Source organism: Chiloscyllium plagiosum, unplaced genomic scaffold, assembly GCF_037043375.1.
Source record: "Chiloscyllium plagiosum isolate Xiang-an unplaced genomic scaffold, Cpla_swu_hap1 HiC_scaffold_27, whole genome shotgun sequence".
Taxonomy (NCBI): domain Eukaryota; kingdom Metazoa; phylum Chordata; class Chondrichthyes; order Orectolobiformes; family Hemiscylliidae; genus Chiloscyllium; species Chiloscyllium plagiosum.
In genome coordinates, this window is record NW_028270165.1 from 60,277,602 (window position 1) to 60,293,155 (window position 15,554).

The following is a 15,554-nucleotide window of genomic DNA, read 5'->3' on the forward strand; positions in this document are numbered from 1 at the left end:
ATGGTATTAACATTACCAAATATACCCAGGTGTTGGTAGGGGTGGGGGTGGGGTGCTCACTGTTAACTCTAGCTTTGTATTATATTTGAATTTTCCTCATTTGATTGAGGAGTGCCTGGGTCAAGGGTGGGGCATCGGTTGGGAGAGGATATGAGGGATTTTTGGAGAGGAAGTGATGCCCCCTGGGAACAAGGGGGAAAGTCTCCACTTAGATACGTTTTATATTTTTTTTATTTAGAAATAGTTTTTTACTGTATTGTTGTGGGTGTATTAAAGAGGGTTTATTTTTGTAAATTTTACATGTTCCATGCTCGGGATGTTCTGGATAGGGTTCCCCCTCCCGAGGGGTCTCGGATTGGCCCAGAGGATTATGGTTCATCAATCGGTTAAGTGGTGCACCTGGAATGTCAAGGGGAGTAATTCGCCACTTAAAAGGAAGAAAATATTATCAAATCTTAAGAAGGAAAGAGTTGATATAGCTCTCCTACAGGAGACACACCTGTCAGATAAAGAACACTTGAAATTACGACAGGGCGGATTTGATCAGGCCTTTTTTTCTTCTTTTAGCTCAAAAAGCAGGGGAGTTGTTATTCTTGTTCGGAAGAATTTCCCTTTCAAAATCCTAAAGCAGATAAAAGACGAATCTGGACGATATATCTTGATTAAAGCTCTCATAAATGGAGAGGAATATGGGATTTTAAATTTGTACTGCCCCCCAGCACACCCCTTTAAATTTATAACGGAAGCCTTTTCAAAATTGATGGCTTTTGATGCCCGTCATATAATTATAGGGGGAGACTTTAATTGTATTATGGATCCGGAAATAGACAGGATTCCCAAGAGTACTGCAGGAGTATCTCCCAGATCTAGACAATTGATGGATCTGAACAAAGAATTAGGATTAGTAGATGTATGGAGATGTCTTCATCCACAGGGTAGAGATTTTTCTTTCTACTCTAATCCACATAAATGTCACACCAGAATTGATATGTTTTTTGCCCCCTCAATTTTTTTAAATTCCATATCATCCTGTAAAATAGGTAATATAGCAATTTCTGACCACGCTGCTGTATATATGGAAACTAAGGCGAGGAACAGTGGGACATCCCCTCGGCATTGGCGTATGGACCCCTTCTTAATGAAAGATAGTAAATTTGTAAAGTAATTCTCGCAAGAATTTAAAACTTTTTTAGAAATTAATTCAGGTACAGCTAGCAACCCGTCAATGATGTGGGAGACCATCAAAGCTTACACGCGAGGCTTGATCATCTCCTACTCTGCGACCCAGAAGAAATTAAAGGGAGAACAACAGCGTCTGCTTGAAGCCCGCTTAAAAGCGGCTGAAACAGCATATACTGATAGACCCTCTATTATTAAATTGCAAAGGATTACAGCTCTTAGGACAGCTCTAAATACTACACTTACTCAAACGGCTAAGAGGGAAATATTATTTGCAAAGCAAAGGTTATATGAATATGGCGACAAACCGGGTAGATACTTAGCATTTCTTGCAAAGAAAAAAAAGGTCCCTCAGACTATTACGTCTATCAAGGAAAGTACGGGTATTTTGACTCATGATCATAAAAAGATTAATGCGACCTTTAGAAAATTCTATTCTGAGTTATATAAATCACAGGATTGTGAAGATAGGACGAAGAGGATGCAGTCATTTTTTAAAAATTTGACTTTTCCAGACCTAACTCCGGAACAAGTATCGGTCCTAAATGCTCCTCTTACACCCCAAGAAATAGTTGATGCAATTAGGCACCTTCAAAATGGTAAGACGCCGGGCCCAGATGGCTTTCAAGCTGAATTCTATAAAGAATTTACAGAAATACTGGTTGGTCCACTTATGGATATGTATAACTATGCATATAGTCAGGGCTGTCTCCCGCCTTCGTTGAAAGAGGCAAATATCTCTCTTATCCTTAAAAAAGGAAAAGACCCAGAAGATTGTACATCATACAGACCAATATCCTTGCTAAATGTAGATTTTAAAATCCTCTCTAAAACGTTAGCACTGAGATTAGAAAGGATACTGCCACATATTATAAAGGAGGATCAGACGGGGTTTATTAAGGGCCGTAGATCATCCAATAATGTTAGAAGGGCTCTGAATATGATTCAAGCTTGTCATCAGGGAAAGATACCAGGAGTAGTGGTTTCATTAGACGCGGAAAAGGCATTTGATAGGGTCGAATGGTCATATTTGTTTTACACATTGGAGAGGTTTGGTGTTGGACAGGTGTTTACCAAATGGATCTCAACATTGTATAGTGATCCCAAAGCAGTTGTGGTTACCAATGGATTAGGCTCGGATAGCTTCAGTGTGGGTAGGGGCTGCCGTCAGGGATGTCCCCTCTCGCCATTGTTATTCACGCTAATAATTGAACCACTAGCAGAAGCTATACGAGCTGATCCTAATATAGTGGCCCCAAGGATTGGTACAGGTAAACATAAAATTACCCTTTATGCAGATGATGTTCTTCTATTCCTCAGTAACCCTTTGACGTCCATACCTCGCTTAATCCAAGTTATTAATACATTTAGTGCATTCTCAGGTTATAAAATTAACTTTTCAAAATCGGAGGCTATGCCAATGGGTGGCCTTGCTGTGATACCCCGCTTAGCGGACGGTTCCCTTTTTCCCTTTCGCTGGTCCCTGGAGGGTTTCTTATATTTAGGCATTTTTATTACCCCAGTATTTGGTCAGTTGTATAAGGCTAATTTTGTGTATTTATTGGAAAGGATAAGGCAGGACCTCCAGCGATGGGGAGACCTGCCAATTTCCTGGTTGGGTAGAACAGCATTAATCAAAATGAATATCCTGCCCCGTCTCCTATATCCTATGAGAATGCTTCCGGTGATGCTGCCGAGGACAGCTTTATGTAAATTATACGGCTGGCTGAGTTCCTTTATCTGGAACCATAGGCGGCCCCTTATTAAGCTGAAGAAGCTACAGCTTCCACAGGCAAGGGGTGGATTGGACTTCCCAGATTTTAGGAAATATCAATTAAGTTCCCTATTAAGTTATATAGCTGATTGGGTCTTGTCTGATCCACAATCAATCTGGTTGGACATCGAGGCTTCTCAAGTAAAATACCCACTTATTAACCTTTTATTCTCAGACAAGAGGAAAATCATTACAGATCACTGTAAAAACCCTATAATACTGAATACAATCAAGGCCTGGAATATAATGCGGCAAAATGAGGGTAATTCACATAAAACATCCCCCTATGCACCGATAGTGGGAGCATGGGGATTCCAACCGGGGTTAACAGATGCCACTTTTAAACTCTGGAGATCCAGGGGTATCTCATGTCTCGGGGATTTATTTAAGGATGGGGTCCTGATGTCTTTCGGACAGCTGCGTCAGAAATTCGGATTACCCAATGGAGACCTCTTTCGATACTTCCAAATTCGAGATTTTATACAGAAGAAGACTACGTTATTAGATAGTCTTTATAAATCCGATAGAGAATGTAGTGTCCTACGACCAGTGGGGGTATCTTCCGTCAGTAATATTTATCATTTGCTACATGATGAAGTATCGGGAGATATGGATAATCTGCTTAAAACATGGGATCAGGATCTGGGACTAGAAATCTCCACAGAAACGTGGAATGATATCTGGGAAAATGCTAGAAGAATTACTATTTGCAACAGAACCCAGGCTATCCAGCTGAAGATACTTCATAGGGCCCATATAGCACCGGTTCGATTGGCAAAATTTAAGGCAGGAGCATCTCCAATGTGTCCTAAATGCAAAATAGAGGTGGGCACTCTTGTATATTGCTTATGGACCTGTCATAAGATCCGTAGATATTGGACTAAAGTAGCAAGCACCCTGACAGAAATTTTAGGAACGGAAATAAAAGTGGACCCCGTATCTCTCCTCTTGGGCTTTTCGAACTTTCCCTCCCTGGACACGTACGGGAAGAGACTATTTTCTATTCTTTCTTTCTGTGCAAGGAAAAATATTTTGATGAACTGGGTGGCGGAGGGCCCCCCTGGACTTTCAAATTGGCACAGACTAATTATGGAATGTATTCCCCTTGACTTCCTCACAAATATGGTGCACCGAAAGACCGAATTATTTTATAAAATATGGCAGCCCTTTTTGAATTACATAAATACAGATATTTCGGCTATCCTAACAAGGGCTTTTATTTAATTGAGACTACAGACCTGGCTGGTCCGCGGCCCCTCGGGGGAGGAATCCCGCACGAATACGGGTTTTATCATATCTGATGTTAACACATCCCGAGCATGTAAGAGACTTAAATATACACCCTGGTTAGTTGTAGGTTAGATTAGTAGATAGTTGAGTTTTGTTTGTTTGTGTTTTTTTTTCTTTTCGTTTTTTTTTGTTTTGTTTTTTTTTTCTTTTTTTGTCAAATTATGGTTATTGTATATTTGAGCTAATTGTATATCAATGTTTATATCTGAGAGTTTTGTTTATTTTTGTAAACTTGTAAAAATATCTATTAAAAAAAAGGCATTCAACAAGGTTCCTCATGAGAGACTTGTTAGCAAGGTTAGATCTCGAGAAATACAGGGAGAACTAGCAATTTGGATACAGATCTGGTTTGAAGGTAGTAGACAGAGTGGTGGTGAAGGGTTGATTTACAGACTGGAGACCTTCGACACGTTTATTCTATCCATAATCCTCATGATTTTATAAACAGACAAGGTCTTCTCCCTGGGTTGTGGAGTCCAGAACTAGAGGGAATAGGTTTAGAGTGAGAGGGGAAAGATTTTAAAAGGGACTTCAGGGACAAGTGTTTCATGCAGAGGGTGGTGAATGTATGGAATGAGTGTCAGAGTAAGTGATGGAGGATGGTACAACTAAGGCATTTAAAAGGCATCTGGATGGGTATATGAACAGGAAAGGTTTAGAGCGATCGTGGCCAAGTCCTGGCAAATGGGACGAGATTAGGTTAGGATAACTGGTCGGCATGGACGAGTTGGACTAAAGGGTCTGTTTCCGTGCTGTACACCTCTTCGGCTTTACTTCAGGACTCTGAAATTGTTCATGAAAACCACTTCAGTAATCTGCCCAGTTTTAAGACTACAATATACAAGAGCAGAATGAGGCCATTTGGCCCATTGAGTCTGCTCCACCAGTCGATCATGGCCGATATGTTTCTCAACCCCATTCTGTTGCCTTCTCCTCGTAACCCTTGATCCCCTTACTTATCAAAGACCTATCTATCCCTGTCTTAAATGCCCTCAACGACTTGGCCTCCACAGCGCTCTGCAGCAATGAGATCCACAGATTCACCATCCTCTGGCTGCAGAATTTCCTCCTCATCTCAGTTCTGAAGGCATTCCTTCACCCTGAGCCTGTGTTCTCTGGTCCTCGTTTCTCCTACTGGTGGAAACATCTTCCCCACATCCACTATATCCAGTCAGAGTCACGCAGCACGGAAACAGATCCTTCGGTCCAACCAGTCCATGTTGACCATAATCCCAAACTAAACTAGTCCCACCTACATGTACTTGGCCCAATATCCCTCTGAACATTTCTTATTCATGTACTTATCCAAATGTCATTTAAATGTTGTGACTGTAGGCGCATCTACCACTTCCTCTGGAAATTCATTCCACACGTGAAGCACTCTGTGTAAAAATGTTACCCCTTATTTTGTTTTTAAATCTTTCTGTTCTCACCTTAAAAATATGTCCGCTAGTCTTGAAATCCCTCATTCCAGGGAAATGACTCCCTGCATTCACCTTCTCTGTATCCAGCAAGATTTTATAAATCTCAAAGAAGACCTGAAATGTTAGCTTGTTCTCTCTATGTGGACGCTGCCTGACCAGCTGTGATCTACAGCATTTGTTGTTTTCAGGACGGATTCCAGCATCTGTCGCAATGCGCTCCTAAATGTTAGCTACCTCTTTCCAGATCCTTTGAGACTCAACCTTACTCAACAATCCACTGTGCGGTACAGTCAATAAAGTTCCACATTGCATCTCTTTCAGCATACACGGGCAGCACGTGGCTCAGTGGTTAGCACTGCTGCCTCACAGCACCAGGGACAAGGATTTGACTCCAGCTTCAGGTGACTGTGCAAACTCCACACAGACATTGTCCTCCCCGTGGCTGTGTGGATTTCATCTAGATGCTCCGGTTTCCTCCCACAGTCCAAAGATGTACAGGTTAGGATGAATTGGCCATGCTCAATTGCCCCATAGTGTTCAGGGATGTGTGGATTAGGTATATTAGTCGGAGGTAAATGGAGAGTTGTTGGGCCAAATGGCCTCATTCTGCACTGTAGGGATTTGATGTGGCAACCCCCCAGCTGTTTGCATTTCCTGTAGGGGAAGTGGGGACGGGCCGAAAGTTCAGTGTGTGTGAAGCGAAAATTAAACTTAGTGCTTTGCGTGAGCTCAAGCTGAGTGACTTGGTGGCGGGACTGGAAAAGGAAGGTACAGTGTCTGTGGTTAGTGATGCTGCCTCACGGCACCAGAGAGCCAGATGCAATTCCAGCCTCGGGGCCGTTGTCTGTGTGGATATTGCACATTCTCCGTCTGGTGTTTGCGGCGGATTTCTTCCAGTGCACCTGTTTCTTCCCACTATCCAAAGATGTGCTGGTTTGGGTGAATTAGCCATGTTAAATTGTCCATAGTGTCCAGGATGTGTAGGTTAGATGCATTAATCAGGTGTAAATGTAGAGCAATCAGAGGAGGGTAATGGTGCTTTCAATTTCATGGAATTCCAAAAGAAAAGAATGTTCCGCATAAAGTCGAATTGCTTGTTCTGAATTTCTACCCTGACTGGCAGTGATGACTTTCATAATCTGTTTTTTCCAATGCATTTGAAGATTTGAAGACTGAAGTTTCAAATTCAGTAGTTGAAGGGCTTATGCCCGAAACAGCAACTCTCCTGCTCCTTGGATGCTGCCTGACCTGCTGTGTATTTCCAGCACCACACATTTTGACGGACTCTCCAGCATCTGCAGTCCTCATTTTCATGTCAATGACAGGCAGTCAATCAATCCATTGGGACTGTAATGATTTTTGACTATGATTCTGTGAGAAAGAGCAAAATTCTTTGGTTTCTGTTTCAGTACGCTTTCAGCATCAGTGGAGCTGGATGAGAGACACTACTGTGGCAGCGCATTGAATGTGCAGCCTTTCACAATTATGCAGCCTGGAAAGAGGAATTCACGGCAGGGAGGGTTTGTACACGCGTTTGTGTGCAGCTGAAGCTTTGGCCATGGAGAAACCAGAGGAATCTCGCCCCATGGAGAAACCGTGGAAGTGTGGTGACTGCGGGAAAGGCTTCAGTGTCCCATCTGCCCTGGAAATTCATCAGCGCAGTCACACCAGGGAGAGGCCGTTCTCCTGCCCAGAGTGTGGGAAGGGATTTATCCGCTCTTGCCACCTGCTGGACCACCGCCGAGTCCACACTGGGGAGAGACCATTCACCTGCCCCGACTGCGGGAACAGCTTCACCCACTCCTCCCACTTGCTGGCGCATCAGCGTGTCCACACCGGGGAGAGGCCCTTCCCCTGCTCTGACTGTGGGAAGGCCTTCAGCAAATCCTCTGACCTGCTGAAGCACCAGCGGGTCCACACGGGGGAGCGGCCATTCAGTTGCCCCGGGTGCGGGAAGGCCTTTAGCGATTCCTCTGCCCTGCTGAGGCACCAGTGGGTCCACACAGGCAAGAAGCCGTTCCCCTGCCCTGAATGTGGGAAGGGCTTCAGCAGTTCCTCCTCCCTGCTGACACACCAGCGGGTCCACACTGGGGAGAGGCCATTTGCCTGCCCGGAGTGTGGGAAGAATTTTCCCCAGCCCTCCCAACTGCTGACCCACCGGCGGGTCCATACCGGGGAGAAGCCATTCTCCTGCTCAGTGTGCGGGAAGGGCTTTGCAGTCTCCTCCAACCTCGTGGCCCACCGGCGGGTCCACACGGGGGAGAGGCCCTTCAGCTGTCGCGAGTGCGGGAAGGCTTTCAGCAATTCCTCCCACCTGCTGAGGCATCAGCGGGTCCACACTGGGGAGAAGCCGTTCTCCTGCCCAGAGTGCGAGAAACGCTTTAACTGCTCCTCCCACCAACTGACCCACCAGCGGATCCACATGGGAGAGTGGCCGTTCTACTGTCCTGAGTGCAGGAAGGGCTTCAGCAATTCTTCTGCTCTGCTGACCCACCAGCGGGTCCATAGAGGGGAGAGGCCATTCGGCTGCCCTGAGTGTGGCAAGAGGTTCACATTTTCCAGCAACTTGCAAAGACACCAGCGGGGGCACCAGTGCTCCCAACAATCGGATACTGCCAGTGACGCTACTGTGGATTAAACCTTGTGCCCCACTCTTAAAAGCCCACCAACTTTCCCACTGTACCAATTGTCAAAAAATTTCTGGACTGCACACTGCCTCGCACCCCCAAGTGCAACTCTAAAGTGGCTCGGGGCGACATGGTGGCTCAGTGGTTAGCACAGCTGCCTCATAGAGCCATGGATTCGGGTTTGAATCTACTGTTTGATTATCCCGTGTCTGCATGGGTTTCCTCCGGGTGTTCCGCTTTTGCTCCCACAATACAAAGATGTACAAGTTAGGGTGAGTTAGCCTAGCCAAATTGTCCATAGTGTTCAGGGATGTGTAAGTGTGGTGCAGTAGTCAGGGGTAAATGTAGACTGGTCAAAAGTGTGGTGCTGGAAAAGCATAGCAGGTCAGGCAGCATCTAAGGCGCAGGAGAATCGACGTTTTGGGCATAAGTCCTTCATCAGGATTCTCCTGGTCTTCGGATGCTGCCTGATCTGCTGTGCTTTTCCAGCACCACATTCTTGACTCTGATCTCCAGCATCTGCAATCCTCACCTTCTCCAAGTAAATGTAAAGTAATAGGGTTAAGAGAATAGGTCTGAGTGGGTAACTGTATGGAGGGTTGGTGTTGCCTTGTTGGTCCAAAAGGCCTGTTTACATTCTGTAGGGATTCTGTGATTCCATAAACTTTGCTTCCAGTGGGCGACATTACTCGGAGTCTGGGAATGCACGTTCCTAAGAATCTGCAGAAACCTAAGACCACAAGACCACTGGAGCAGACATGAGGCCATTCAGCCCATTGAGTCTGCTCCACCATTTGTTAGAAACAAAAAATAATTGCGGTTGCTGGAATCCAAAGTAGGCAAGCAGGAGGCTGGGAGAACGCAGCAAGCCAGGTAGCATTAGGAGGTAAAGTTAGCATTTCGGGTATTAACCCTCCTTCAGGACTGAAGAAGGGTTCTTCCCAAAACATTGACTTCTGTATCAGAAACAATTTACCAGGATGTTGGCGGGGGTTGGAGGGTTTGAGCTGCAGGGAGAGGCTATTTGGCTGGGTGAGAGATTTAAAAGGGACGTAAGGGGCAATGTTTTCACGCAGAGGGTAGTGCATGTATGGAATGAGTTTCCAGAGAAAGTGGAGGCTGGTACAATTATACCACTGAGAAGGCATCTGGTTTCGGACATGAACAGGAAGGGTTCAGAAAGATAATGGGCCAAATACTGACAAATGGAACCAAATTAATTTAGGATGTCTTGTCAGCGTTGATGATTTGGACTGAAGGGTCTGTTTCCGTGCTGTACATCTCTATGTCTACCGGTCCTGATGTAAGTTTTAAAATTGAGTCCAAGTAACTTTGAATAGTTCAGTCTTGTTGAACTCACCTCTTGAAAGGTTTCAAGTGAATCCCTCCAAGTGATACTGTTTAAAAATGCCAAGTTGGACAAAATATCTCATTAAGTTCGACACAAACCCACAGCTGAAGATATCAGAAATCACACAACACCAGCTTACAGACCAACAGGTTTATTTGAAATTACAAGCTTTAGGAGCATTGCTCCTTCTTCAATGCTGCTGCTTCATCACTTCACCGACAAAGGAGCAGTGCTCTGAAATCTTGAGTTCAAATAAACCTGTTGGACTCTAACCTGGTGCCATTTGACTTCTGACCTTGTCCAGCCCAATCCAACACCAGCACTTCCACATCAGAGTTGACTAATGAGATCGGATTTTATTCAGTGTGATTAAGTGAGATGCTCATCTGAAAACAAAACTGTTGGAGAGACAAAGAGACACGAGTCAGTGCTACAGCACGGAGACAGGCCCATCGGCCCAAACTGGTCCATGCCGACCAAAATGTCCATCAACAGTAACCCCATTTCCCTGCACGTGGCCACTATCCTTCTAAGCCTTTCCTCTCCATGTGTTTGACTAAATGTCTTTTAAATGTTGTTAATGTACCGACCTCAACCACTTCCACTGGAAGCTCATTCCATACACAAGCCACACTCTAAAATTTTTGCCCCACATATTTTCTCAATCACTCCCCTCTGATCATGTTTGTATGCTCTGTTTGGAGTTGTAGGAGTAAAACTTCACAATAAAATATTAATACAGCCTTTATTCATGACTCATGATTAAACACACTTTCTCTATTTACAGCTGTAATTGAGAGGCTTCTCTGAATTAGTCGACATGTTTGTAACAAGTTGTGAAACATGAAAGGGTTCTGAAAAGATTTACAAAGATACTGCCAGGGTTGGAGAGTTTGAGCTGTTGCAAGAGGCTGAAATAGACTGGGGCTATTTTCCCTGGAGGGTCAGAGGCTGAGGGGTGACCTTACAGACTGTTTCGCTGTAGAAGTGTTTCAGGAAAAAAAAATCTCAAACCTTTTTCCGATTGTTGCCTTTGCCAATATCTGTTGGCCATTAGTGAAGTCCCTTAGCCCAGTCGAATCGGACCCTCTGCCTTTTACAACCCCTCTGGGGGAAAAAAAATCAAGATGACATAATCTTCTTAAAGGAGTAACATCACAACAGAGAGCACACAAACAGAAACATTTCTATCACAAGGTTGTACAGTTAACAGGCCAAGATAATGTCTTTTCAATTTAGCCAATCAATTTAAATCCGGTCCTTTGGCTACCAATATCTATTACATTTAAATCTGATGGTTTTGACAACAGAGGACCAATCCTATTGTAAAAACTCAATATGGCATCAAGGGCATAAAAGAAGGGGACAGTTGGACAGAACCCCAGAGCTAACTCCCCATTGCTAGAGCTAAGAGTCCTCAGCACGAGAGAGAGACATCAGCTCTGACAGTCAGCTGTGAATGAGAGAGCATCATTTACAAAAAAACCAGAAGAGCAGGAATTGCAGGAGGCATTCCTGACAAAAGATTCAATAGAAGGATGCTGAGAATATTCTGTAAAACGTAATCTGAGAGACGAAATTCTATTTCTTGTTGTTTTAGTGGGTCTTGTATTTACTGGAACAGCATATGACAAAAATCCTGTTTTATGCCAGAATCGTCAGTAGTTCGAAGGGATTTATTAGGTTTGTTAATAGTTTAGTTCAGTTGTTCACCATTCAAGTTGGATATGTAAATTGCTTTTTGTTGATTTTTAAAGTGTCAGGGATTTATTTTTGTTTTTAAGACTAGAGCAGATGACACTACTTTTCACACTAATTTTCCGATTATAGGGCAATGCGCTCCTCTTTTGGTGTTTCAGTTTGAGATCTCAGAGGGGAGGGGATTCAGCATTCGCTTTATAACAGTATTGACGTGCCGTCCTGCTGAATGCAAAGGAGTCATTATTAATCCTAGCCTCTCACTCTGATTGTGGGTGAATCGCTTTAATTTGAATACTGACTGACTCAGAAACTGCACAGACAACCAACTGTTGAATCATAATTTACACTTTATTGTAAGGAGGAACCAAAATATAAAACCCCTCAAGTAAGCAAGTTCACCCTCACCCCCCAAATCTTGGCTATCACCCAAGTGATGGCGGAATTTAACATTGTTTCTACCAACAGTGCCCATCTCTGGAAGTTTACAGGGGTTTGATGCAGGGTTGTTCTTCCAAGCACTGCAGCTGAAACATTCTGGAGTTGAATTCTGGTGGAGTTCCGTCACTTTCAGATTTGTGGTGTAACGTTTCTTTAGATTCTAACACCATCTCCCCACACTTCTGGAGACCTCAGGTCTGTAGCTTACCTTCTTATCCTTGAGGGTTTTCCACCTGTTTGAAACAGCCTGTCCTGCAATTAACCCCTTTACGCCAATGTAAAAACAATGACTGCAGATGCTGGAAACCAGAGTCGAGATTAGAGTGGTGCTGGAAAAGCACAGCAGTTCAGACAGCATTCAAGGAGCAGGAAAAATCAATGTTTCAGGCAAAAGCCCTTCATCAGGAATACAGGATTACAGGGCTCCTTGTATGCCCTCTACACCAAGGCCTTCCTTCTACAGGCAGAATTAATTGTCCTTTTGTCACAGTTATTAAACACCATTATCTCATCTGTCCAAAGAAACAGCTCATTGTTTTGCCTCCTTCTTCCCAGCGATAGTTAATGTATGTTATTTGTTAACTCCCTTGTAGCAGTTTCTCATTGGCCCTTTCGTTTCTTGGTCCAGAAAGCGTTATTGCTGACTCATGAAGTTATCAAAGTTCTGGAGTTTACAGGACCACACCACATTCCTGTCTGCCTCTTCCAGGAATAATGACTGCTCCTGAGATACTCGCAGTTCCTGACATTCCTTGGTATCCCCAAATACAATCCACATGTCAGTAAATCACTAGTGCTGCCCTGACACCAGACAGTCACTGTTGGAACAGAAGGATTATGGGAAGAAAATACAGAAATCCGAAGTGCAAAGAGACTTGGGAATTCAAGTCCAGGATTTTCTCAAAGTAAACTTGCAGGTTGAGTCAGTAGTTAGGAAGGCAAATGCAATAATGGCATTTATTTTGACAGGACTTGAATACAAAAGCAGGGATGTACTTCTGAGACACTATAAGGCTCTGGTCAGGCCACATTTGCAGCACTGAGAGCAGTTTTGGGCCTCCTATTAGCAAGGATGTATTGGCCCAGGAGGGTGTTCAGAGGAGGTTCACGAGAATGGTCCCAGGAATGAAACGTTTAACATATGAGGAACTTTTGAGGACTCTGGGACTATATGGAGTTTAGAAGGATGAGGGGGGTTACAATTGAAACCTACAGGATATTGAACGGCCTGGACAGAGTGGATGTTGGGAAGATGTTTCCATTGTTAGGACAAAGTAGGACCCGAGAGTACAGCCTTAAGAAGAAAAGGAAGACCCTTTAGTTGGGAGATAAGGAAAACCTTCTTCAGCCAGAGAGTGGTGTATCTATGGAATTCACAGCCACAGAAGGCTGTGGAGGCCAGGTCATTGAGCAGATTTAAGATGGAGACAGAAATGTTCTAGAGTATCGAGGAGATCAAGGGTTCTGGGACGAATGGGCTTGAGAAAGTTAACAGCCACGATTGAATGGTGGAGTTGACTCAATGGGATGAATGGCCTAATTCCAGCTCCTATGGTCTTATGATATGCTGATGTGTGGAGGGGTGATGAGTGGGCAAAGAGATGAAGGGGGAGTAGAATTAAGGGGAAGCTGGATACAGCCACAAGGGAGAAAGAAATACAAGAACTGTACAATAAATGACAGAACTCTTAGGAGCACTGGCATGCAAAGGGATCTGGAAGTGGAAACAGAGGTGGGTATGGTGGTCAAGAAGGCACATAGGATGCTTGCCTTTCCTGGGTGTGAGAGTTGGCAAGTTACATTACAGCTATTTATTTCAACCACATTCGGAATATTGTATGCAGTTCTGGTCACCACGCTATCAGAAGGAACGTGGATGCTCTGGGAGAGGGTGCTTTAGTCAAGGGCTAATGTTGCGTAATAGGAGTAGGTGAATAAGTCTGTGTCGGTTACTCTTCAGAGGGTCAGTGTGCACATGTTGCGCCGAATGGTCTTTTCCACACTAGGGATTCTATGTTACTCAGAGGTTTTTTTATTCCCCAGAGTGAAAAGAACAACAACAAAAGGGCACAGGTTCAAGGCAAGAGGAGGGCAGTCCACAGGAGAAGTGGAGGGGAAGATTTTTCACACAGAGGGTTGATGGGTGGTGGAAGGAGGCATCTTAGCAACGTTTAAGGTGTATCTTGATAGACACATGAACGCGAGATGAACAGAAGGATAGAAACTGCACATGGGCAATAAATAGCAGGTCCAAGTGAAAATTAAGAATTGGCACAGGCTTGACAGGGGTGCCTAAACCAAATAAGAATGGCTTGTGACTGTGTTGTACTGATACAGGTTTTCCCCACTATCCAAAAGAGGAGCGTTCCTATGAAACCTTTCATAAGGCAAAATAGCGTAAAGCGAAGAAGCAATGAACATTAATTCACTTATATCGTATATACTCAAGTAATAGTCAAATTTTTGACTACTTTTTAAGGTTAAATTTAGGGGGTCGACTGTTACTTGGATACTACTTGAGGGGCTGAAATTCATGCCTGTCAAGATTCATACCGTATCATAAGCAGAAGCTCAACTGATGAATAAAGCAAAAAAAATTATGGTAATTCTGAAAACTGAGTGGAACATACAGACAACAGACTGGAAGACAGGAACAGAGCCGAACAACCGACAGACTGCAGAGCTGGAGTGGAACATGACGGCCATCACACTGTCTCACAAACATGGGTCGGTTGTCTATGAAGAACTAGGGTCGACTTTTCCATGATCAGACTACTTTTCACAACACTTGCAAGAAAAAGAAATCAAACATGTCCAATTCGCCATGCATGGAGAACAGGAAATAAAGTAAAGAATTTTTTTTTAAAAAAAGAGATTTCCAGCATTCATACACAACTATACATGTGCACATGTCCATTTAAATATTGGGTAGGTTGATTCTTTGGAAGATGACAATCGCAAAGAAATGAAGCTTTTCAACAAAATGCTGGATTTGGTAAAATGATTAATTAGTATGCCCACTCCCCTCCCTGCATCACATCACTGGGCAAGACAAAACCCCAGGATCTAAATAACTTACCTACATACACACACACACACACACACAATCCTACCCATTTTACGTGCAATTACCTCAAATCACATTTATAAAACACAACCATAGAGGTTTACACAGGCTCTCGTACACAATATTGCCTGTGACCTTCTACAGCGCTGTGAAGTGCTGCAAATCCCATGATGACAGTATTTCATATCCAATGTGTTAAATCACATTGTATATTTTATAAAAAAAATATATCTATGCATTATACACAATTTAACATCGGAACAGTTCAGTCAGATGGTACAGCCTGCCCTCCTACATGGATTATAGGAGGTGTATGGAGGATTAGATGGTGATTCTAATAGAAATTATGTTTGTTTTAGGAATGGGAGTGATTGTGGCTCCAGGCTAATGGCGATCCGCCTTATCCCCGGGTTCCCCCTCAGCCCAGCCCGGTACCTGGTTGAGTGAAGCCGCGGGTAGCTCCAGGCTCACGGTCCAGCACAGCACCGAGTGCAGCCTCTCCTCCAGCTTGTGTTCCGCCGGACTTTACCCCCCGCCGCCGAAGAAGCCGCGGGCGCCGGCTCTCTCTCCTCCACCGCCGACATTTTTAATTTGTTTTCTCGTTCACCCGGTAACCGTCACCTCCCCCTTCCCGGGCCCCGGGAATTATATACAAATAAATAATAAACCCCACCGGGGACTGTCTCCTTTTCTTCACAACTTT

At 44.1% G+C, this 15,554-nt stretch overlaps 2 protein-coding genes across 2 annotated transcripts in view; one reads left to right on the plus strand and one right to left on the minus strand.

Annotated features, from left to right (window-relative positions):
• The window catches only part of LOC148144324 (uncharacterized), a 222,541-nt gene extending 207,220 nt beyond the window's left edge, over nucleotides 1–15,321 (minus strand). Inside the window, exon 1 of the mRNA XM_087974670.1 lies at nucleotides 15,287–15,321. The gene's annotated coding sequence lies outside the window, so the exon portion shown is untranslated. The remainder of the gene's footprint in view (nucleotides 1–15,286) is intronic.
• LOC148144326 (uncharacterized) lies at nucleotides 7,307–11,287 on the plus strand (the record flags this gene model as incomplete). Its single annotated transcript, XM_087975320.1, has 1 exon — nucleotides 7,307–11,287. A coding segment is annotated over one exon (999 nt), but the record flags the coding sequence as incomplete, so codon positions are not given.
• Nucleotides 15,322–15,554: the final 233 nt, after the last annotated feature.